The sequence below is a fragment of the Amphibalanus amphitrite genome, unplaced genomic scaffold, assembly GCF_019059575.1.
Source record: "Amphibalanus amphitrite isolate SeventyFive unplaced genomic scaffold, NRLGWU_Aamphi_draft 000531F_arrow, whole genome shotgun sequence".
NCBI classification, from domain to species: Eukaryota; Metazoa; Arthropoda; class Thecostraca; order Balanomorpha; family Balanidae; genus Amphibalanus; species Amphibalanus amphitrite.
This window is the reverse complement of record NW_024882025.1, coordinates 62,686-88,469: the sequence shown is the minus strand read 5'-3', so window position 1 is coordinate 88,469 and position 25,784 is coordinate 62,686. Positions and strand designations below refer to the sequence as shown.

The window sequence follows — 25,784 nt, the reverse complement described above, 5'->3', positions numbered from 1 at the left end:
CAATTTAGCTGTCTTAAAAAAGTTCCCTGCGATCACCCTGTCATGATGAAGCTCACACTGACCGCTCTCACTGCTCTGTCGATTTTTGCTGCTCTGGTATTAATGACGCACGGCCAGCAGAGTGGAAAGAGCATGGGAAGAGGACGCGGAAGAGGCAGGGGAAGAGGACGCGGCCACGGACCGAACCACGGCGGCGGAGAGACTACAACGGTATGGTTGAGCTGTGTTAGAAGAGTTGGACATTTGCTTTTTTCTCACAAATAATGTCATTTTGATTTTACATCGTCATTGTATTGTCATCGCCTGTTGAGCTGCGTTCTTTGGTTGCTTATGTCACCCATGTAGAACAGGTGATCCAGCACAAAATGTTAAATGTTTCGCCTTTTTTTATTGAGTAATCCAAGGAAGTTATCTTGATCCAAGGGTATATTGGCACTGCCCTCTTGGAAAAATATATTAACGCTATCAAACAGTGTGGTTGGATGCACCTCAGTCAAATAGTGACAAACTTCTTTTTTCAGATGAGTCCCTACTCGTGTTTCACGAGAGATGATGGCACCTGCGATGGTAAGTAAATAATGGCGCAAAAGCCTTACGACCTGTTTCGTCCTCGTCAATCACAGCTGGTTGAGGATTGGTTGTATAGGTATACAATGGCTTGTGCTCATCTTGCTCTCCTAGAACAGGCCGCATTGATGCATTTTTCTATTCTTCATCAGACCTCATTTTTAATCCGTTCCACCCCCCCCCCCCATCTCCCACCCCTTAGGTACCTACTCATTTCCTTATCAATGTTACTTACGATGATTTTAGCTGTTCTTAGAGCACTAGTATATCTACGTAAACGTATTAACGTATAGGTAAAAATTTAACCTTCGCCAGCACAGGCCATTTTGCGTCCTTCGACGGCACAAGAGAGGGGGGGGGAGGGTTGGTTGGTTGGTACGATCCCCTCTCGCGTTTGGCCCCTGATCGAGGTAGAGCTTCGCAGAAAAAACGAGCGTGTTGCCCGTCACGAGATGAAGCCGATGACACCCAATTTTAAGGTCCTAAATAATCGGTTGACCTTCCAGGTCAGGCCAATGACCCAAAAGTCGGAAAAATCAGGACCTGTTAGAAAGTTGTAGAGTGTAGCTGCTGTTTTTTTTCGGGGTGCTGATCACGAATATCGTGTTAGATTTGAGCACAGATGACGTCTTTAAGCATTTAGACCAGGTCGGGTCAGGTCAGGTCATGTCAACCGTGACGGGTATTTGTAGTACGTGTCAACCGCCTCTGACAGCTACGTAACATGTTACGAAGGCACCAAAACTACTTCGTAAATGTTCACATGGCTGCTTAATTCGAATTCAGCTCCAAAAACTAGCCAAGAAACATGCAAAACTCGAAAAAGTGAGCCGAGGTTACCAAAGGTCAGTGACCTAACCTGACCTTCAGGTGACCTTGACATCCACCTAATGCATGGGAGCAACATCAAATCACATGATTGAACGTTTGAAACCACGAAAAGCTTGCAAACGCGCGGCTAATGCGAGCCGACATACGCCGAATCGCGATTCTGGTCAAACATGGTCTCGGAAAAGTAGGTCACAGGTCAAAGGTCATTTTGGTCAGGGTCATGAAATTTTTAGGATAGGTGTAAAATTCATAAATGCGAGGGTACTGAAAGTTTCGTCGCGATCGGCCACTTTTTACGCGAGTTATTCGCGAAAACCCTTAACCCGCGCCCCACTGGGGTCTGCGTATAACACGCCCTACTGGGGGGGGGGCTATGAATAGCCCCCCCCCCTCCTAACTCCGAAACTACTAGGCCGATCGTCGAAATTCAAACGCCATCTGATAGCCCCGGAAAAACTGTCGAGCGAAACCTAATTTCATTGACCTCGAGGTCACCGATGACGTCACAGGTCAGTTCAAAGTAAAAATTATTAGCATTTTGGCTTCTTCATGCGTTTTGGGCTCTGGCCGCCGTCTTACAAGTCAGATCAGGCTCATTTTTTGTTCACACACTCGTGAGCGGATGCTCTAGATACTCTGAGGGTACCAAACTTGTACTTTGATTTTCAGGTCAAGGTCAGGTCATCACAGGTCACGAAAATATTTTATCATCCGTCGGTCACGTGACACATGTTTTATGGTCCATTTAGGCCAAACATTTCGAATTTGATGTCGTCTGTGTCATTCGAGGTCATTTTGAGTCAAATTTAGCTTAGATCAGGTCACTTTCAGGTAAAAAAAGGTCAAATTTTGAAGTTAAAATTTTTCAACAAAAAAGGTGTCGATTGGATGCAGTTTGAGCTCAGGAACACGATGGTGCTATTTATATTGGCGTACGATGTCAAATTCGTGCTGAAAAATTAATTTGAAAAATTAATAATTGTTAATTTTTTGCAATAATGCGTATAACTTGGCCATTTTTGAAGATATTTAGCTAAAACTTGCTAGAGTTAGTCATAATAATGCGTTCTATCACATATATTCCTGTTTTTTTGAAAAGTCAAAATTTTTTTGAAAAAATATAAAAATATAAATTTTGATTTTTTTTTTAAATTTTCAAAATTTCGAAAATCCTAGATAGCAGTTTGATAGCGCAGTCTATTCTGAGTCCCCTCATGCAAATAAATTGGATCTAGCTTAAAAACTGAGCTCTTGGGAGCGATTGCCGTGGTTCAATGTTTTGCGTCGAAATCGGCCGAACATGACGCCACTCTGACGTCATTTCCGGCCGACCTATGGTAGGTACGAAGTTAAAATTTTGACACAAGGTGTCAAATGGATGTAGCCGAAGGTACTGAAAGTTTGGCGTCGATACGTCAAGCGGTTTGGAAGTTATTGCAGAAAAAACGGGAGGGGGGCTATAAATAGCCCCCCCAGTGGGGCGCGGGTTAAGGGAGGTTGCATCAACCCCCCCCCCCCCCCCTGTGCCGGCGAGGGTTAAGGCACAGGTTAAGGTTTCAACGACACCGCTTTCGCCGACATTATCGTACTCATTTCAACCATGTTTCGTCCGTCCTTTTCAGATAATGGTGAAAACACGTGCCCCTGCCCGACTGGGTTCTACCGATGTGCCGGCCGCTGCTATACTGCTGTCACCGAAGCGCTCTTCTACGAGGCGGCAGCGGAGAGGTGCGCCAGCCTCGGCGCCCATCTCGCCACGCCCAGGAGCGCAGAGGAGAACAATTGCACTGCCAGTCCGGCGCTGACGGTGCCGAACTTCTTCTGGATGGGTTTCCGCGGCAACTCGAGCGAGGGTGCCTATGTGGGCGAAGATGGATGCGGGCCAGTTGGTAATTTCTCCAGCTGGCCGTCCGGCGTAGAGCCTAATCCCGTTGATAACTGGTGTGTGCATATTGGCATCGTTCTTGACGAAATCATTTGGGCAGAACTCCAATGCGACAGCGGGTTGTTCCCTGCCGTCTGCCAGCTAGACGGCTGCTACCGCCCCGACTGTCTCTAAATGTGCCATAAATGCCGATCCTAGCGACCAAACAAGCGCCGGAATACTGATTCTTGTATCTTGATCAGCTTGATCCTGGATAACCGATTTGATCCCGTGATTCTAGAGTCGATGGACCAATACCCTAGTGCATAAGAAACATTGGAACGGTGCTCTTAGCGAAAATTCAACTGCATTCTATTCTTTAACATGAGTATCGTTGGTGGTTGGTTTTCTACACATTGCCGTTTGTGGTTGACAAATGGAGCGGAAAGATAAAATCCGCCAGCACATTTATTTCAATCGTTTCTTCGCAACCTTTTTATTCTAACAGGCAACTTTGATTTTTGTAAACGTTTTCCGTGGGCTTGGCAGCATTTTCTTTTTTGTATGTATACAACGGGGACCCGAGATTCCGCCGCCTTCATGTGTTATAACCCGTCTCTTTAGCACTCAACACTTCGATTTTCGGTGTTTGAAAGTCATAACATGCTATCTGTTGTGTTTTTATTTAGTCAGGATTTTTTTTTTTCTTATTACGGAGCGAGCGAAGCGAGCGTAGTCTTTCCTTAGATTAACGGAAATTTCTGAGTATGAGCGGCCGGCCGGCCGGCCGGCCGGCCGGCCGGCCGGCCGGCCGTGGTCACGCTTTTGCGAGGCTTATATCTCAGCAACCACTTGACCGATTTACACGCGGTAATTTTTGTAGGGTAGCTTCATTCCTTCTACCAAGTATTGGACTATTCCCGATGCATGTGGGTGACCCCTTATGCACGTGCCACGTGCAAAACGAAGAGGTGTCACTTTTGTAATTGTTGCAATATCTCGGTAACTACTTGGCCGATTGCGCTGAAAGTTGGCATGTAGGTAGGCACCCACTAGGCACTGCATATACATGTGCCAGAGTTGGGGCGCTGCTGCACGTGCGCACGTGCAGGGGTCGTTTCCAGATCTCGAGAACGGCTCGACCGATTGCGCTCAAATTTGGTACACAGTTAGGGACCGGTTAGTAGGGTGCCGTGCACAAGTCAGTTGGGACCCATTTTGCACGTGCGCACGTGCAGGGTGCCGCTTCCAGATCTCGAGAACGGCTGGGCCGATTGTGCCCAAATTTGGCACATCGCTAGAGACCAGTTAGTAGGGTGCCGTGCACAAGTCAGTTGGAGGTACCCCCTCGCAATTTCGCACGTGCAAGGCCCACCCTCTCGCTCGCTCCGTTAGTCGCCCCAAAAGGCGTTATACTGGTCCTATCCTATCCTATTTTTAGCCTTTGAAGGAAATAATTGAACCTTCGAATTCAACTAAAAAAAGAAGTGTTGTGTGCTAATAACTCGTTTGTAGATGCTGAGTCACCGTGTATGGTTTGTCACAGCTTGTTTTCATTCGCAATACACTTATTTTGTGGGGCACGTCCTTAATTATGCTGCAGATGAATGATGGAATTAAATGCTTATCAAATATTAGGTATTTGTAAAATCAGAAGAGATATAAAAAATAACGCACAATATCATGGAAATTTACCAATGGATTTCATTACTCATCAGACTATGCTAGTCGGCTTCTCTACTTAAAAATTGTTTATCAATGCTTGAATATAATGTTTAGTCGCTCAATGTAGGAAATATCATTAGAATATATGACCTTCTCCTCCAAAAATGGCAAAATAAATGAAAATGATTATTTATTGATGAATTGATGATATTTCGGTCGCAGACCTTCGTCTAACCCTCGCCGGCCGAGGGGGGGGGGGGGGGGCGGGTGCCGCCCCCCATAGGGGTTTTTCGCGATAGCTCCAAACACGCTGGCGATAGAGAGCTGAAACTTGGCATACCTGACTTTTGATCCAAGCCGCATCTTTTGACACCAACCGCATTTTTAGGTCAGGTCAGGTCACTGACCTATGACGTCATAAGTGAACCTCTGCACGGTCTTCAGATGTCGCAACTTCGCAACGCCCTCACTGTTAGAGGAGATGTCACAGGGAAATGAAACTTGCAGGATCTAGTATCCATTATGAGTCTCACAACTTGTATATCTCGGATTTTTCCTAAAGGTCATATGAGGTCAGGTCATTTTCGTGACCTCACCATTATAAGTCAATGGGGAAAAATGAAAACTGTTATTCTGGCGCCGGGAATGATCTCCAACTATCTCAGGCACACAGAATCGTGATTTGATGCACTCCTTGCAAGGTTAGATGCGTCACTTTTGCAATGTTGACCTTGTGTGACGTCATTTATGACGTCATCAAGGTCATATTAGTTTTTCGTCAATAACTCCTGATCAAATTGAGCTAGCGAGTCGGGGAAGCCACCAATGGACTCAGGAAGACCTGCCGAATCGAATGATATGCGACATGACCTCGTTTGACCAGCTTCGTGACCTTGGGGTGCTGACCTGACCTTGACCTGAGGTCAACACCCCAAGTTGACCTGACCCGAACAAAAAGTATATCATTCGACGCGCCTGAGCGAGGCGAACACGATGCTGCCAAAATCGCGGCTCTGCGGCCGTTTTTTGTGAAGTTATTCACCAAAAACTGAACCGTACCTTGGGGCACTTGACCTGACCTCAGAGGTCACCGGTTGACCTAGGACCTTAAAATTGGGTACCAATCTCTGCGTCTCGTAACGGCGCACACGCTCGTTTTTCCGCGACGCTCTAGCTCCACCAGGGGCGAAACGGCGAGGGGGGGTCGTACCCGCCCCCCCCCCCCCCTCGGCCGGCGCGTATGTAGAAAACCAATAGGTCCGGCGAGGGCTAAATCGAATTCGATTTAGACGAAAGTGGCGAAAGTAAAATGAAAGTGGCATGGAAAATGGCATGTGTGGGCGAGGGTTAAATAGAGGAAAAATGTCTGCAATAGTTCCTTTCCATACTATAATCAACAATTTTGCCGTTGCACTAACCAAAGAACAGATATATGGATTTATCCATTTTTTGCACGACTGTGCCCCACTCTCCCCTACATCACATCAGCATCATTATGGGTCGCTCCTACATATATATCCAGGACAGTCGGGCCGATTGCGCTCAATCGGCATAAGCTCATTTTGGTATACACCTCTGAGAATAAGGGGAGGGTGGCCCAAACAAGCCAGTTTGGGCATGATACAGGTGGCGTAGCGCGGTATTCGGGCCTGGCACAGCGTGAACTGCTGTGTATGTAGGTGCCGGTCAGTACACAAGGGCAGACACAGCGCACACGGTGACGGGCCGACAGGCATCAGGGGAGGGTCGCGGGCACACCCGCAGTGCGTACTGCGCAGGCAGCGCTCGAGCCGCCGCCGTTCGCCGAAGGTGTGGTCAGTGCGGCCCCGCCTGCCGCTCATGTCAGTCGTGTGATGAGACGAGAGGGCCCGCTGCCAGCGGTGACGCCACCCTGCTGAGAGACGGGCGCCGCCGAGGCCAGTTACGCCGAATGTGTAGGGCCCGCTGCCAGCCGCCGCGCTGCCAGGCCGGCGGATAGTTCGAGGAAGGTGAGCCAGCGCGTCGCCTGGCGAGAGAGCACGGAATCATGAACCAGACGGCCATCCAAATACACAGAGGCTGATGGACAGACAGCCCATGCAACACATGCCGATGAGCTCAGAGCCTCTGCCGTTTTGCCACGAGCGCACACTCACTACATATGTTCTAGTGGAATATTTGGAATTGGTTGGCCGTGAGGCCTGCTGAGATTGTCTGCCCTGTCACTGTCTGAGTGACAGCGATGGTCAGAGTCCGACTGAATTAGCTGCCACAGTCGTTATTTTCGGTATGCCCACATACCAGAGGCTCAGACTAAGCTCACTGTAACACATCAAATTACACTGGCGCGATGATGCATAAGTCGTAACTATGCAACTTCTTACATGTTCCGCAATTAGCATTGTGGAGGGCTGCTGTTAATTGTTCATAGGAATTAGGATCAAGTGGTAAGAGAAACGGTACATTCAACACATTTATTTCTGGTCGCATCTACAAATGCAGACTGAGTCAGCCTCTTGGTTGCCAAGAGAATAGACGCTAACTTTCAGTCAATGCTGTTAGACTAAATGGAGTAAAATGGACATCTCATAACACTTTGACTGCGAGGGCTGCTTGAGCCACAAGCAACTCTATATGAAGTTCAGCTGCGGCTGAGTGAGGATGACGATATGAGTGATGAGTATATTTCTACTCCAGCATCGACCATATCTCTTGCCAGTACAATCATGAAGAAAAAATGATCTGCCAAGGAAATACGGCTTTTTTCTTTTCGCCAGGCACGGCGCATTGATAAGTTTTTTTTTTCTAGAAACAATAAATATCTTACATTTTATCCGACATGGGAGGTAATCATCTTCACACGTTCATGGCTTTAGCCTAGAGTCTTACGGGAGAGTGGATAGAGAGAGAGAGAGAGAGAGAGAGAGAGAGAGAGAGAGAGAGAGAGAGAGAGAGAGAGAGAGAGAGAGAGAGAGAGAGAGAGAGAGAGAGAGAGAGAGAGAGAGAGAGAAGGCGAGGGAGAAAGAGGAGGCTAGCGGAGCCGCCATCCCTCATTACACCTCTCTGACCTCACCCGGGTGACGTCTGTGTGTCTGAGAGGAGGGGGACAGAGGGGGGGGGGGCCGTCTCTCATCACACACCACTGAGCTCACCCCAGTGCCGCCTGTCAGCGTGGCAGTCACCGGAGCTGTCCACAGAGGCGGAAATTTCTGCTGAACAGGCGCCCGCTAGCAGCTGGAGGCACACCCGTTTGACGTCATACAACACACTGGTTATCACGGCACAAAGGGTTATGAGGCAAAAAAAAAGATATATCTACGAGACGGTTTAGAGATATCCAGCGACACGTCACCTTTTTATCTGTATAACGTTGGGTCTACATGCATACCTTCTACTGGATATTTTCATTGGCGTTTCTTAACATCGATTTCGACACTTCATGCAAAGTACCATAACAATGTGTATTTTTAAACGTTTGATGGAAATTATTTTTTCTTTTTTTTCAATGTTCCTCGCTCACAATCCATCTCCTCCCTCGGCAAGCTTAGCTTAGCTCGGTAAGTCCGGAGAGCCTGAAGTGATCTGTCTCTCGGAAGCCAGCCGTGGGTTCGGACGAGTCGTCTGTTTGCATACACTGTGGGTGATTTTGGTGATCACCGGCACACCAGTCTGTCTTTGGAGGTTAAACATCCGTGTGTCGACTGTCGTGCCCCGAGATAAAACATCGCTGCTGCTTCTTTCCTGGACGGCCCGTTTGATTGCTCACTTGCCGCTTCTTGTTGTCTGCTTTGATGATGGAACTGTAACTGATAAAAACAAAAAATCAGACAGGTTCATTGTTCCTCTGTGATTTCACAGCATTAAAGGGTTATTGTGCATGTGCAATTGAGTTGATTGGCTAGAGCAAAACAGGCGGCTTATTTTCGGCAAGATAGGTTGGTTTGGCCTTTGTCGTGTAAGTCCAGGCTAAATTGAAATGGAAGAAACACTCTATTTCGCTAGCTAGAAAGCTAGATTGTTGACATGCTGATATTACAAAGCGTCCATTGATTATTGAAAACAGTTTTACAAAAAAAATGTCCTAAATGTAGTAGCTCTTAGAAAGCGATTCTCCGTCAGCGGCAGTCGCTGCCTGGCGGGTAGGCTGTGCCGCGCAGCAGACCAGCGCTGCGGCACAGCATCAAACAGGCGTCAGCAGGCGCAGACTGAGAACGGGCGGGAAGGGCTGAAGGCTGAAGAAATAAAGGTAGGTATTTTTAGGGGTTATTCGTATTGAACAAAAGTATTTCAGAGTCACGACGACTTCCGTCTCTTTTATACGCCGATCACGCTAATTTTACACAGACGAATGCTCGATGAGAAGAAGAAAAACGCACAAAATGCAATGTTAAAGGCATGCGAGACAATACGTACCTCAAAATCAAGTCAACATGACACAATAGGCAGCAGTTTTGCATGATTGTTACGTTACATGAATATACGATGAAATAATGCCTTAAAATCAAACCCCGGAACTGCATTTTTACTGTGGAACAAATACTACAGAATAAAATAAGGTTTTAGTCGCTCGGCTTCATTAACATCAAACTATGCCTAAATTAGGGCGTAGGGACCCCATCAATCATACAGCACCCACTCCGTGTGTCTGTGTGATCGTTCAGGCCTTGGCCGTCTCTGCTGCTCGCACCTATCCTCGGCAGATCGCCGCTCGGCGCCGTCCGGCCGGCCTCGCCCTGTCTCCCGCTGACAGCCCGGAGCCGCTCAGTGTTTATTCCGCGCGCCCGTCACGTGACCGATGACGTCAATGGTGCTCCAGTTGGATGCGTCTGCGGGCGCTAATGTGCGTGTCCTACCTGGCCGGCACGCGCACGCACCGACCGCCAGCCGGGCCGGCGGCGGACGGTTAGCGCGAGCCACCCCTTCTGACCTGGATACCTCCGGGCGCAGCGCGGCCGCCCGCGCAGAGGACGAGACGTGCCAGAGAAAAACGCACCGCACGCAAAAACGGACCCGCTGACGGCGAGCCCTCGAGCCACAGCCGCGACAGCTCTAATCATAGATCTGCGAATGGACAAATATAGAACCATGGCTGAATGGTCAGCGTTAAAGCTCTGGCACATCGCACTGGGTACCGATGGGTGTTGTCCCTCCCCGATGCCGTCGCCCAGTGCCTTGACGACAGGTCTTGACAATATAAACTGCAGTCCCTTTCAGATGCTAACAACGGTCCTTCCAACAACAGTCTTGATTCCAACTTTTCATTACAACGCAGTATATTTGCGGATGATTTGTTGTCATCGTCAGCTCGTCTCTGGTCTAAATATAGGTCCAGCTTTTGTCCGAATGTGCCTCCAATCTTCTATCGCTGATATAGCCCGATCTTTTTTTCAGCGTGACCGCTGTCTATCCGCTACATCCTATTTGTCCGTCTATACGTGTGTCCGATCCCGCCAATTCTTCTGTTTCTCGGTAGCTGACATCCACTAACCGGATCAGTCGCTACGTGTGATCTGCCGTCGCCGACCCGTCTCAGCGACTCCCAGAATAGGAGACAATAGGCGACTGTGTGAGCGCTCCTCCTCAGAGGCGGCTCTGATTATTTCTCCAGACCGGCCCGTCGGAGGGTTATTGCTCCAGTCAGTGGGAGCGCTGAACTAGGAGGATTCTGAGACGATGAAGAGGCGAAAGGGCGCGGAGGGTGTCTGATCCAGGTAGAGACAGGCCGCTGCTCGCTGGCCGCTTGACTGTTGATTAAACATTTAATTCTGAGACGAGGTGCTAATTGGGGCCATATGGTTTCCGATGACGCTGGTAACGACAGAGTCACGTGTCGTGTCCGGGATTGGAACCCGGGTGGCTGATCTCGTGATCAAACATTCGCGGAAACTAGCACCTGGGCAGTTGCTTACAATGCGGGCCATCTGTCGCGACTCGCGCTTCTCTGGGTCATCAGAGCAGAGCGGCATCGGTGATATCAGGGCCCTGTTCATGAACCCCGGCGGTCGCTGCGGCCGCTGCGGTCGCTGCGGCCAGCCGGGTTGTTACGTCACAAAAAGGGGCGGGGCTCATGTAGTATGACGAATGTATGACGTCATCTTGCTGCGGCCGCTGCGATCTCTGCGGCCGCAATCCAGCGACCGCCGAGCCTCAAGAAAACTAATTGCACTGAACTTGGCGCACTGAAGTCAAATAGGCGCAAGCCGTGTTGTCATGGAGACGATTTTGTAAACAAATTATCTACCGGTGTGCTTCAGTTGAAAACAATTGTCGGAAACTATTTCGACAGCAGACGCTGTTCATGGAACGCTGCTGCGGCCGAGTGAGTGATGACGTTTCAAAAATGGGCGGAGCTTAGAGCCTGCGGCCGGCCGCAGCGGCCGCAGACTTCATGAACAGGGCCCAGGTATGGGACATGGACTGTTTGGTTTTATCTTATCTATAGCTTTCTGTGGTTTCAATGCACAGCTGCACTGCAGTAAGATCTGAGCAAAATAGTTGGGCGCGGTCAATGGTCAGGTGAAGGACCCGGACTGTTTGTGTCAGTGGTTTCTGCACTTTAGTAGGACTGGGCGGGGCTGGCGTGAAAGATCAGACCAGACTTTTGGTGCCCGACCAGAGTAACATTAGCACCAAATGAGGATGCACATAGCACATCCATTGATCCCCATTTAGATTTTATTGGTGAACTTATTGGAAAGAGTATTCAACTTCGCGCGTTAATTGGTGTCAAACGTGTCAAGGCGATCGACAACAATCTTATCACGGGACAATCTATCCTAGTAAATGCTGCGGGGAGTAGGAATCAAACAATACGGCGCTGTGGGGAGTCCCTCGAGCTTTGTATAGTTCAACAGCTTGTCGACCTTTTCAAATGAGGTCTTGATACGGGTATTGGGTGATAAAAAGGGAACCGAGCAATTTTCATCACAAGATTAAATGCACAGCTGCCTAGGGAATTCGCATTTAAAATGAACAATAGATGCAACAACGGTAAACTTGATTTTTTAATGGTACAGAAAAACAAAAGCCAACATTGCGCTGCAAATATTGAGTTTACGGCCAAATTAGCTAAGGTATCTTTCTCGACGTACTAGTTGAATCACCATCTCCGCCCTCCACTGGAGCTACGAAGGACGTGGAGTAAGGTCTGCGATTGTTTGGGAAGGACGGGCTCCTGCAAAACTCTGCAGCCGCAGCCGAGCACTGGCACACCATCCTCAGGTGCTGAGACAGGTCAGACTTGGATTCACACACACTCGCACACGCTCGGCGCCTGATTATTATTGAGCCACTCTGGTCTGCCAGCGTTCGTCGAGTGGTCATGCTCTGATTACCGAGGTTATCTCTGACGTCACTACATCGGTCAGAGGAAGGTCACACCTTGGGTACCATCTCACTGCAGGGTCGTACAAACCAATTAGCTAACCGCCCCGTGTCAGTGTGGCAGCAGACACGCTGCACTGGGTGGGCCGTGTTTTCATTGCAGCTTGCATTTCAGGGAAGCGGTGTGGCAGATCCAAGGTAAACCTATGCTTTGTAGTAGAGCGTTCCTTCTCCAAAACACTGCTTTTTCTTCGCATGGAAACTTTTCTGAAAACTAACTGTTTTGTGACCAGCAGGGTTCAAATCATTAATAGAAATAATGACCGTATGGCGCAACAATACACTTGATCTAGCAAATGGTACTATTGGCACAACTTATTGGGCATTCACTCACGTGCTGTTGTAACAATATGCAGCCTCAATTCTGTAGGTACTCAAGAGTCTCCAATTGGTAAGCCGAGCTGCGGGCACGCACAAATACAGGCGCTGTGACGCACGCAGAGGTGCCGTACCGTCCTCAGCCGACCGCCGCGTGACGCTGCTCGCCCACCTTCGCCTCCTGACAGCACAGCCTCCGGCGCCATTTATAGCTCTCGGCCGTATTAGCTCGGCCGTATTGATGGCACTGTGCAGCCATCCTGCGTCTCGATTTCACGCTGATCACGGTTCCAGCACTGCGCAGGGCGTCAACAATGCGTCAAAGAACGTACTGGAATCGGTCAGGGTGAAATGCGACGATATGAGAGCATTGAACAGACGAGAAAGGATGCACGGAGCTCGCCAATAAAGCGTTATTGAGAACTTTTATTGGTGCACTCGAGCTACGGTGACGAGAAAATAATAATCATGCCAGATATGTCACATTTAGTTTTTTTTTTTTTGCTGTCCGATGGTGTTGATACCTCAGTATTCTTTAGCTTCTATCTGATGCCACGTGCCGATTGGGTATCATAAATCATAAAACATTTTAATTAACCCGCGCGGGGCTGGGGGGTAAATTTTACCCCTTTCGCGAATTTGTGCAATATCTTAAAAACGGCGGAGCGCAGCGCCGCCAAACTTTTAGTACCTTTTCTTACATCAATTTGACACGTTCCCTGAAAATTTGAGCGACATCTGTCGGAAAGTTTTTGAGAAATTGACGTTTTAGTGACGTCATGTTCGCCATTTTCGCCTCAAAAACGGCAAAATTTCAAACGCCGCTAACATCTTCATTTTTAAAGGAATCAAGACGTAACAAAAAGTTTATACGTAATTCTACTTTGTCTATCAAATGGCTATCTCGGTTTTTTGAAAAGTTTGGATTTTGGCCCAAATTTTTCAAAAAAACTGACTTTTTTGGGAAAATAATTATAAAACCCAAAATTTTGAGTGTATCGAAAAAACCGGAATATATGTCAGAGAAGTGGTCTATGTGCACCTACATACCAATTTTTAGAAGAATCGGTTCAAAAACGTGGAGTTATTAAACATTTTATGACGTCACGACACACAAAAAAAATTGAAAAAATGATTTTTTGGAAGTTCTAGACCTCGTACGGAAACAAAAATAGCACCATTCGATTCGCCGTGAAAAACTGCATCAGATAAACACCTTTTTAGGCCTTAACAACCAACTTCAAAATTTGACCTCACTTGACCTGACCTTGACCTGACCTCGACCTGAAATTCATCCAGAGGTGGTCCATATCACTTATTGAGTGTGCCTATTGAATTCTATGAGTAAAATGACCCATAAAACATGTGTCGCACATGCCCTTTTCTATATTTTGTTTTTGATGACCTGACCTGACCTGACCTGACCTTGACCTTGACCTCTGAATGATATTGAATGCAACGAATATTGTCTTGGTAGCCTAAGAACACGTTTTGGGCAATCAGTCTCAGTCCATGACTCCATTCTTCGGCAACTACGGTGCAAGGCCGATACTGTAGGAACTTGCAATTTGTACCTACCCTTGACCTGAAATTGACCTTGACCTCAATTAAATTACCTTAAATTACCTAAAAACCTTAAAGTAAGTACATGTTTTTAGTTGTTCGTGATGAGATTTTTTCGATTGGCGTTTGAATTTTCCAAATCGGACCATTAGTTCGGGAGATAACAGGGGGGGGGGGGTAAATTTACGAGTGCGTCTAGCGGCTGGTAGGGACAATTATGAGACAGTGGTTGCGCGCTATATACAAACTGAATTATCGCAAGGCTACTAAATCAAATTGTATTTACGCATTGGTATCTTCGGTCTTTGTTATTGTTTGGACTGGCTGGCTGCCAACAGGTGTGCGTTTGTTATCTATTTTTGTTTTCGACAGGAAGAGACAGCTCACAATTGCGAAGAGATTACCTTTTTGACATTGACACACTCAGAAGATTGGTGGAAAATGTGATGAGATTGAGATATTTAAAGATTGAGATGAGGAGTGAGTGAGCGTTGGTTATTTAATTTTTTGTTTTCATCAGAAGATGGATTGAACTGTGTGATAAATAGGTATTCCAGAGATGATTGTACCTAAATGAAGATCCGAGTTGAAATGGAAAAAAGCAAGAGAAAACACGGATTATAATTGTCACAGTAGTTTGGTTATGACTTATGATTCTGCAAGCACCTTTGTCATAACCACAAGTACTTATTGGGTTTGCCAAGCAGTTTATCAAGGTGTTCATGGATAGGCTTATTATCAAAGAATAACAGTAGACTCCTGATACGTGTGGTATGTGTTGGACGAGCTGATGTTACCTGTTCTGTCATGTGCATTGATAGTAAATACGTGCATGCTTGGACCCTGGCAAGATGAATAAAAGCATTCATATTTCGTAATAATGAATAATGTTGCTCTCTTTTCAAAGCTCATGATATGTTATGGAAGTGTAATGGGGTCCGAATGAAGTCAACCATAGCTCATTTTGAAATGCATTTCCTGCTGGCTGGAAGCTGCACACACCACATGTAAAACTGAAATTCATTCATTGGTTTTGGCATAAAAATAACAAAGATTATGACAGACAATCAAGTTTTGGAGCCTGGAAGGAGTGTTCAGTGTTAAAATTCAATAGTGCTGATAATGGTCTTCCAGAGTCTCAATTCATATTCTGGTTGCAATGCACAAACTCTGATCCACCTTGACACATTCTCACAGACAACTTTCAGCTCTCACAGATGTATTGAAACACTGCACCATTTTCAATGCATGACAGGCAAGTAGGCACTATCATTGATTGAAGCAGGACCTTCTACAGCAGACATTAGACCAGGAAATACAAGCTAGCCCCTAATTCATATTGATATTCAATTATGGTACATCTCACAAACATGAGAAGGCAGATCACTATGTTTTTTGCTTTGATCCTAGAATATTGACATTAAATATTGATATTGAATAATAATATTACACTCCCATTTTAGATGATGTTTCATTAACTAAATATAGAGATAAATTATCATTATGAGCGTGGGCACGACATCAAACTTCAACTTGGTGCCCAAAGCAGAAACCTCGCCACTCAGCATGCAAGTCAAACTTGAATTTCCGATTAATCTGACAAAACACATGGTTGCAAATATCAATAACATTTTAAACTGAAGATGAACCAGTTACATATACTGTATTATTATGTGAACATAACTAAATTAGAACATGGTAAATCCAGCATGAAGTTTGCATTCTGGTTCAATCAAACACGGTCTACAATAATCCATCTGGGATTTGGGAAACCAATAAACCACCAATAAACTCAGTTGGTATTCATTCATTGGCGATATGATTTATATAGATGCACTTCCATACCTATCTATTTCAATTTATACTTGCTACAACCTCTTGCTACTTGACTTTCACTTCATCTTTGAATATTTTCATCTCGTCACATTTTCAACCAATCTTCTGAGCGTGTCAACAGCAAAAAAGTAATCTCTTCGAAATTATGAGATGTCTCTTCCTCCCGAAAACAAAAATAAATAACAACCGCACACCTGTCGGCAGCCAGCCAGCTCGCTCAAGCCCAAACCAAGCCCAAACAATAACAAAGACCGAAGATACCAAATGCGCAAATACAATTTGATTTAGTAGCCTTGCGATAATTCAGTTTGTATAAAGCGCGCAAGCACTGTCTCATAATTGTCCCTACCAGCCGCTAGACGCACTCTAAATGTACCCCCCCCCCCCCAGCCCCGCGCGTTCGGCTTGAGACCCCAGCCCCGCGCGGGTCTCAAACACCGTCTGAGATGAAGAAATGCACACGCATGACTTGGCTATGGCGTATGCAATTGGTCTACGCTGCTTTCTCATTATATCAACGGATCTGTTGCTGCAATTGGTAACCATGCTGGTGTCCGCTGCTTCATTTATCTCAGCATCACCATTTTCATCGGACATGTCACAGTGAATTTCGATTAGTTCAGTGCCTTTGAATATGCAAAAAATCAAGGCAATTTCATTTTTCGTAAGAAAGGTATGCTAAATCATTATAGCTGCACTGCGACTGGTGACCTATTTTGTTCAATTTCAGGTAGCTTGATGTAAGCCGTTGACAATGCAGCAAACATTCATTGGAACACCCATTCATACATATCTCGGCGAGATGTGTGATCAGTTAGAATTGCATGCCATCAACTGTGGTGGCCTTTCATCATGTTGACGCGTGCACGCAGCGCTTGCATACTTTTGCAAGAGACTCGTTGAATTTATATTGGTAAATGAATGCATAACGCCAACACACAGTCAGGTAACTTTCCATTTCAAAGCCGCCTGTAAGTTGTAACCAATCGATGGTAACTCTGCAGAATCTTCTCTGAGAGGTCGTCTAGACCGTCCGTTCGACTCGGTCAACCAGTCAGCATCTGCCGCGGACCGACTGTGACGTCACCTCTGACGTCACCGGCTGACTCAGCGCTCGGTCCCGATGACCGGTCGGGGAGGGGGGGGGGGGGGAGGGAGCCGACTGGTGCCGCCCCCTCGGCCGTCCGACGGACAGTTTGTGTCGGTGACTGAGGGTGCAGACGGCCGGCGGGATTATTCAGCGGAGAGTCAGAGTCACTCAGACACGACGATTGAGGCGCAAGGGCTGTTCTCTAGTCAAGACGTCTCCTTATGACGCTGATGGCTTGCAAACATGGGTGTGCTCATGACCCAGTCTTTATCTCTCCTTCACAGCGGTTGTGTTTATGAGACGCCAAATGCACGGGCTGACAGCCCGCTGTCAGCCGCAGTCTGCAGCATACATACATGCTGTCAGTCACTTACGGCTGTGCTGTCTACTCTATATTGTATAATGACAAAATCACTCACCAAGCGTAGGGAAACCGACCCTTGGTCACATCTCCAGGGTACGAGACAGGCTCCGGACATTTAGCTCAGAGATGGCGATCCAAAGTCTTAGTCTTAGGTCTCTCTACCACCAGCCGGTGGCTTTGTCAATCAATGACTGGCCTGGTGACCTTTACTGCATCAACTGCGTCACACCATTGACTGCTGAAAGTTAGTACCTTATGGGGTCACCAACAAACATCGTCCAGAAATACATCCAGTCTCCGAGTGTCTCTAATGGACACTGCCTCGGTGCCTACGTCCAATCAGCACAGCCGAACCCCCTGGGAGTCCAACACCGCGAGCTTTGAACTTCGGCCGGAGTCTCTTCATCAAACCTGATCACACACTGCTTTTTCTGAGCGTTTCATCCCAGCCCTACGCAACTTCTTTTTCTGATGTGAGTGCCAGCTAGATCTTGTGAGATAAATCTAGTTGATACCGAATTTGAAATGAAAACATGAGCTAATTCGAGCAGCAGACGGTGAGTCACTGTTGGAGTAAATCTAGTCTGATGAGTGATGACGGATTGTGGAAATCTGCAGCGCGCCTTGTATTCCAGATCAATAGTCATTAGAGCTGCGGTCTGTGTGGGCCTTCTCCAGACGGCTGGCGCCATGACGACGGCACGCTGTTCTCAGTTGATATTTGGGCTGAGCCAGCTCTGCTGACTCAGCTGTCAGCGGCTGGTCAGTCTCATCGCCAGCTGCTGGGCTGACAGCAGCTGCTGACTGCCGCGCCAGCTGCGAGCACCGATGGACCCTGACACCCCAGTCGTCATCGACAGCCAGCCGTCATCCCAACCGTCATCGATAGCTGGTCTGCCACACAAACCGTCATCGGCAGCTCGCTGCTGTCTGTATCGCCTCCAGAACTATTCCATCTCCCCCTTTACCTCCACACAGTAGGTACATATACCGCAGCCGCCAGCGACATAATGCACCCTTCTCCGGCCTCTCGAGTGACATCATGGAATTCGCTCCGTTCAACACGGCATCAGATGAGGTCACATGGTGCCCCCGGCCGGCTGGACCCCAACCCAGTGACGACACAACTCGGCAGGGACACCGCATTCCTCAGTGACACAATTCGTGACGTCACGGGGGCACGTGACTCTCACATGGCGATACCTCAGACATCATGGACAGGCGATGGGCCTGTTGCCAGGAATAGTGATCACATTGGACTGGATTGCGCCGAGTTGATTTACGTAACATTCGTCTGCATTTGGAGCGCGAGCATGTTCTAGTTAGTTTGCATTTGAAGCGAGTGCAATGAATTTACATCATAATGTGTTGGGTGGTCATGCCATGATGTCAGCACGACTGTAAACAGCATCGGCTGCGCACACGGGGAGTTTTCTGACGATACGCTTATCGACAGCGTCGCCCCAGCTGAGGGACCTGTATTGGGCGTGATTCTGACGACCCGGCAGAGGTCACTTCCGCGTAGGCAATCTCTATAGGATACACACCGAGCGCTATCTGCAGAGTCTGGCCCGGTACTGGAGTTATTCATGACGTATCACATGACGTCACCGATAACGGCTTCCCTCGGGGACCAAGGAACGGTGTGTAATATATGACGTCACAGTTCCGGTGGGTCTGAGCGAGGCATGGCTTGAGATAGAGCTTGCATAATGGAATACGCACAGATCAACTGCCATATCAGCTGAGTTTATTCAGGTTCAGGGTGGCCCTTGGGATACACTGCTGACGTCATTGCTGCGATGCTGTAACTGTCACGTGGGAATAGATGCATATAATGCGGTCTTACCAACATCAGCTGACATTGTCCGATGCCTGTATAGCAGTCACTGACTTGTGTTGTAACAGATTACCAGTTGGAGATGCAGCAGCCTGTCGAATGGTGCTGAGTCTACTAATGTCTGCCTATACAACTTGCTATGCAGACCTGAGACAGCAATGATCCGGCTGAAAACACAACGCTTAAAATGATGCATATAACGTGTCTAATTTCTGCCCAGTCTGCAGCCATATGGCGCTAGTGCCGCTTACCTCATTACCGCGATCAAAGAGGAGCTCGTGCCTTTGATTGTGAAATATATTTCACAGCCTAAAGACTTCCAGAAAAGAATACTAATTTACATCTTATAATTCAACGCTTCCGTTACATAACGACATTTACCCGCAAGGGGCTATTAGCGTCCGCCGTCCATGTGTGCAGAATAGGGGAGAGTGGGGTGGGTTGTATCAGTTTTTACTCCGAGACCCATAACCTCGTAACTATCCGTGATAAACTCATTATTTCCATACTATCTCCTTCCTTGATTCTTCTGCTTTTTTGTGCAAAGTAACTTTTCCGCTACCTCTACCAGTTTTTTTTTTCTACGGTCTGCCGAATAGAACAATGTTTTTGATACAACTTGCCCCATGGCTTGGGTGAGTTGTATCACATGGTGGGGTAATTTGTATCACTATTTTACGTTTCAGGGAGTGTGCTTGCTTCTGGTTTTAAACATGACAACAACATCAAATGGGCTTAATACAATGTATATGCTCAAAGGCTTCACTTTTATTAGACCAAACTTAGGTCAATCCGAACGAAACATCGAAACGAACGAAACATCAACAGACTAGACGCAAAAGTGGCCCGTTAAGAGCAAAGAAGCCAACACATTGTGCCGAAATGGAACGAGTATTGACTAGCTACCTACAAACGCGAGCCAGGGCTTAGCTTTCGCGATCAAAAGCAACATACCCATACATACATACATACATACATGTTACAACATACCCCACCCGGCTCTGATACAACATGTACCTCGCCGCCATCTTGGAAAAAACATCCTCGTGCTCAAAAACAGCGGACAGCTGGAGAAATCCATTTTCACTCACGCAGCCTTAGAACCTACCCTTACCACCGCTACGGAGATCTTTCAAATTCGTGCACATCTAAATGCCCAAAACACACATTTTCTTGCAACTTATTTTTTTAGAATGACATTTAAAAAAAACATAAAATCGGCTCTCACCTCGAAACGCGTCCACCCAGCCACACGACAGAACAGGGAACGATGGCGCCCCGAAAACCTCGTCGGCTGGTCGTGTCACGAGCGCCATCTATTCGATAAGTTTGGCACAATTCGCCCTGATACAACTTGGACATGATACAACTCTCCCCGCTCTCCCCTACAGATATCTTCGCGAAACTGCCTATGCTAGTGCTTAAATATCGCGGTCGGATGTGCAACAGCAGGCCATTGGGGGAGGGGGGGGGGGGGGTTGAGGCCATAAAATTACCTACACATCAATCACATCTTTGATATTCTTATTACTTGTGAGATCGGTAGCTAAACAGAAGAGCTGATAGGGCCTTGATGACTGATAGTCTTGCTGCTTGCTGCCAGAATACAGTTGTGCTGAAGTTATCGATCATAATGACTGCAACCACCTTGGATTGCTATTTTATCTGATGAGCTTAGAGCTGCCATACTCACCATTTCCTCAATCACTGGGCACTTCTTAGCATTTAGTTTGGAGCTAGTAACGCACACCTTTTATGCAGGTGATCCTCTTTTTATAAGAAATGAGTCAAATCTCCCCTAACCCGCCCTTTGTCTACATGCCCCTTATCTTGGCATTCCCGCCGCTGTCCTCCGTCCCGCTGCTCCATCCAGACATCTGCGGCCACCCAGCCGATGTCCGCTCATAGCTCGCTGAATGGACCAGCTCATGGACTGGCCCGCTTTTCAGACAGACGTCTGGCCAACTGGCGGGACCCATGAGTAACGTGACCACCGAACGGCCTCTGCGAGCCGCCGCGGCGCCTCTGAACAGACCGCAGTTCGTCTACTGAGAGCTGCTCATGTTCCCCCTGTTCTACACGCGCACACAGGCAGCACATCAGACGAGTGGCCGACCCTCTCTGAAGTCTGGCGCGTGCGGCCCTCTCTGAAGTGGCAGGAATGGGAGAGGGGTGGTTCTCTTGGACGAGGATAGTACTACAAGGAAACACTGTCTAGACGGCACAGATGAAGCCTCTCTTCCGCTTAGTCGCAACACTTTGTATTGCACTGTACAAGTAACAAGATTGTTGCAGTAAGCTTCATCACAGACCGTTTCTTGGACTTTGCTTTGATTTGGGTTCATAGCTTACTGTTAACCTTCCAGGCGGTGGGGGGGGGCACTTTTTTGCCCCCCCCCTTTAGTTTTTTCAATATATCTCGAGAACCGCTGCGCCGATCGTCACCAAACTTTCAGTACCCTCCCGGGAGCAGCTAGCGCACGTGGTGACCAAAAATTTTTCCAAACGCTATGATAGGTTGGCCGCTAATGACGTCAGAGTGACGTCATTTTTGCCATTTTCGACCCAAAAAAAGGTTTCGCGGGAAGAGCTGTCAGGCCTACAGCTTTAGAGATACAGAAAAATGTTTCAGACATAAAGGGTGTGGAATCAAAAGGGCTACAAAACTGCTATTTCGGTTTTTCGAATTTTTTGGATTTTGACCCCCAAAAATAAAAAAATAGATTTTTTGAATATAATAGCCATAAAATCCAAAAAGTTTTTTGAATTTCGAAAAAAAACGGAATATATGTGATAGTCCCTACCGCCTTCTATCTACCAGACTTGTAAACGACTCTGAGTTGATTCGTGAATCGACTCAGAATCAAACCGTTTTTCGATGAGTCATGAGTTGATTCGAATCACTTCATCGAGGAACTTGATGAGTCATGAGTTGATTCGAATCAATTAAATTTAACATCATGAGTCATTTGATGAATCGATTCAAATTTTCAGACTCAAACAAAGAATCGACTCAAAAAATATTTGATTCGTTTACAAGTCACCATCAACACCCTAATAATCAATGCTAGATCACCCCCTCAGCTTTAGCCATCACTTAACTCCATATTTCAGACTTACAAGAGCCTCAGAGGCTCAGGCACAGGCGCCTAATGAGCCAAAAGCATTTGGCAGTTGGTAGGCACTTACCAAACCAAGTGCCTGCTACATTACCTAGGTACCTACATTTTACATGTCAGAAGTCAGAATTGACACCTGCGGCTGCCTCCCCTTCTCCCAGTCCCAATTTGGTCCCAATAATCAATCAACAGCATAAGAGTTTGGGCGTCTATAGAGTCAAATACGCCCAAACTACCTATAGCCTATAAACTACCTATAGGCTATGCTATAATATAAATAAACTCACCTATAAACCGCAAAATTGCGATGCTCAACTGCCAATAAACCACAAAATGCACCTTTTTCCATGAAATAGAAGTTTAAAAAGAAACTTGTTTTATGACATCATAGAATCTTCAGAATAATGTAAAGGAGCGGCTTTGAAATATTTCCTCAGCGATCTCCATTCGCCTAAAATATGTACTATGAGTGACGTCATGAATTCTAGAATAGAATGTGAAAGTCATATTATGTCTTAAGAAAACTACCTTAATGGCGCAGTTGATAACTTTCACGTCTGAATCTCGATAAATATGAAGTCAACGAGTAATTTTGTTGAAAAATAGAAATATACGATGACAAATAAAAAATTGAAAATATTTTTTATTTGATGCATAGGAAGAAAGAACAATTTATTTTTACCAAAAGAGCCACTTGGTCAGTGCTCCGGTGCTCTTGATATCGATTAATATTCAATGACGTCATTTTTAATCTAAAATTGTAGACTAACAATATTTTTTATATTCCTTCATTTTAATCTCCACGTTGAGCCAACATAAATGGTAAGTGACGGATGGGCTCTATCTAGCTGGCAGCCAGTTGGCACTGCTAAACTAGGTGCCGTTTGGAGAATGTATATTGTATACCTACATTAACTACTTTCAATGAGTCTCAACTCAAGATCATATCTGATTCTGAGGCCTGAGCCACTCATGCAAGGTCATGGCCTCCTCGTGGCCCATGGAGTCCTTGCTGATGCTGAAATGTTTCACAGGTGGGATTGATCCTATTTTTGAGGTTGTACTGTTTGAATAATTTTATCTGATAAGTAAGAAGTAGTAACATTTGTCTCATTATCATGTAGAAAAAGTTTGATTAAAAAAAACATGAATGCCTCTCGGAACTTGTGCTTTTGAATTTTCAAATAAGACTTTCTAGGTAATAATAAGAGATAGGTTACTATGCTACTCCTTAGTCCTTACTTAGGCATAATTGTCTCTCAGAGTTACTTACAAATTTATCTGACATTGCACTGTTGACTGTTGAGTGTTGAAGATAGGTAGGTGTAAGGTAGGTACCTATGTACCTAGTCCTACTAGGTAGCTGCTTGAATCTTTGGTCAAGGCTACTATGCTGCTTAATACAATTGTGGTATGCGGCATATTCATTTTATCATAGCTTTGAGTCAAATAATCAACAAATGCCTATAGTGAGTCATGGGTTGAATGAAATAAGTTCAATAAAAATGTCGTGTGAGTCATGAGTTGATTTGAATCGATTCATCAAAATGTGTGAGTCATGAGTTGATTCGAATCATTCCGTTGGCTAGTTGCTCGAGTCATGAGTTGATTCGAATCATTTCATCGAGGAACTTGATGAGTCATGAGTTGATTCGAATCAATTAAATTTAACATCATGAGTCGTTTGATGAATCGATTCAAATTTCCAGACTCAAACAAAGAATGGACTCAAAAAAATTGAGTCGTTTACAAGTCTGCTATCTACATACCAAATTTGAGATCGATACCTCTTTTTTTGGCCAAGTTATAGCGAAAAAACTGTTCAAAATTGATGACGTCAAATTTTCAAACTCAATTTTTAGCAATTCTAGACCTCGTAGCGCAAAACAAAGACCACCATTAGACTCCCCGTGACAAGCTGCATCGAATCAATACCAATTTTATGCAAAAATAGCAACTTTGAAATTTGACCTTTTTTGACCTGACCTTGACCTGACCTCCACCAGAAAGTGACCTAAACCGTACCTGATGGTCTTATAACCAACACCATTGAGTTGGAAATGAAAAACTGGCCATAAAACATGCATCGCATAACCTTAGTAAAGTTGGGCTCATGTGGTGACCCTTGGTGACCTTTGGTGACCTGACCTGTGACCTGACCTGGTATGACCAGTGACCTCTAATAGCAACATATGTACTAGACAACTGACGCCTTATCGCTGATTTTCGACAAAATGCGTTTTACTCGGTGTTATAGCGCTTTCCATAGAAGCCCCGTGAACGGTGAAACATTTTATCTTTGACCTGACCTGTGACGTCATCGGTGACCCTGAGGTCAATGAAATTTGGTTTCCTTCGACAAATTTGACAGGGCTATCGAACGCCGTTTGAATTTTCCGGATCCGTCCAGTAGTTTCGGAGATACGGGGGGGGGCAAAAAAATGCCCCCCCCCCCCCCACCGCGCGGAAGGTGGCTGGTAGGCCCACCGCCTGCCGGGTTAAATCTACGGACCGACAAGCACCCTGGAATTTTCAAAGGGATGGGAGGTGGTAAAACATGTAAACGTATCTTATTCAACTCCCAGGCCACTTAGCAATAGGAGGCATGTGCCCACGGTGCATTGCCCAAGCATCCGTAAAATTGCAACGCGTCACTTTCTTTATTTTTGGGAAAATTATAGCTACATGCCCTCATAGGCCAACGATACATTATAGTCTGCAATTTTCTGCGGCATCCCAATCATGAAGGGCCTAATGAGACAGAAATATTATAGCTCGGCTTCGTGCTATTTAGTCGACCTAAAAAAGTCCAGATCGATACAGCTGCACCTCGCGTTTACACTGAAAACAATTTAACCCAAGGCTGGCGAGTAAACCGGTGTTTTACGGGTACCCCTATCCGCAAGCATTTTTAACCTTCCTCCCAGGAGTAGTGCTAGGTCCCATTGCGGTGTAGTCGTGCTTGCTCTGAGCGGATATAACCGCTGTCAGCGAACAAGTCCGCTGAGAGCAGGGACGACTACACTGCAATGGGACCTTACTGTACTCCTGGGAGGGTGGTTAACCCGCGCCCCACTGGGGGGGGGCTATTTATAGCCCCCCGTCCCGTTTTTCTGCAATAACTTCCAAACCGCTTGACATATCAACGCCAAACCTTCAGTACCTTCGGCTGCATCAATTTGGCACGTTGTGTCAAAATTTGAACTTCGTACCTACCATAGGTCGGCCGGAAATGACGTCAGAGTGACGTCATGTTCGGCCGATTTCGACGCAAAACATTGAACCACGGCAATCGCTCCCAAGAGCTCAGTTTTTAAGCTAGATCCAATTTCTTTGCGTGAGAGGACTCAAAATGGAATGCGCTA

General features: G+C 46.4%; 1 protein-coding gene across 1 annotated transcript; it reads left to right on the top strand.

Annotated features, from left to right (window-relative positions):
• Window positions 1-8: 8 nt before the first annotated feature.
• On the top strand, window positions 9-3,759 carry LOC122393355 (lactose-binding lectin l-2-like). The gene is made up of 3 exons (XM_043389297.1): window positions 9-210; window positions 522-567; window positions 3,021-3,759. Exons 1-3 carry the CDS (start codon window positions 43-45, stop codon window positions 3,455-3,457), a joined length of 651 nt encoding a protein of 216 aa, XP_043245232.1. The 5' UTR covers window positions 9-42; the 3' UTR covers window positions 3,458-3,759.
• Window positions 3,760-25,784: the final 22,025 nt, after the last annotated feature.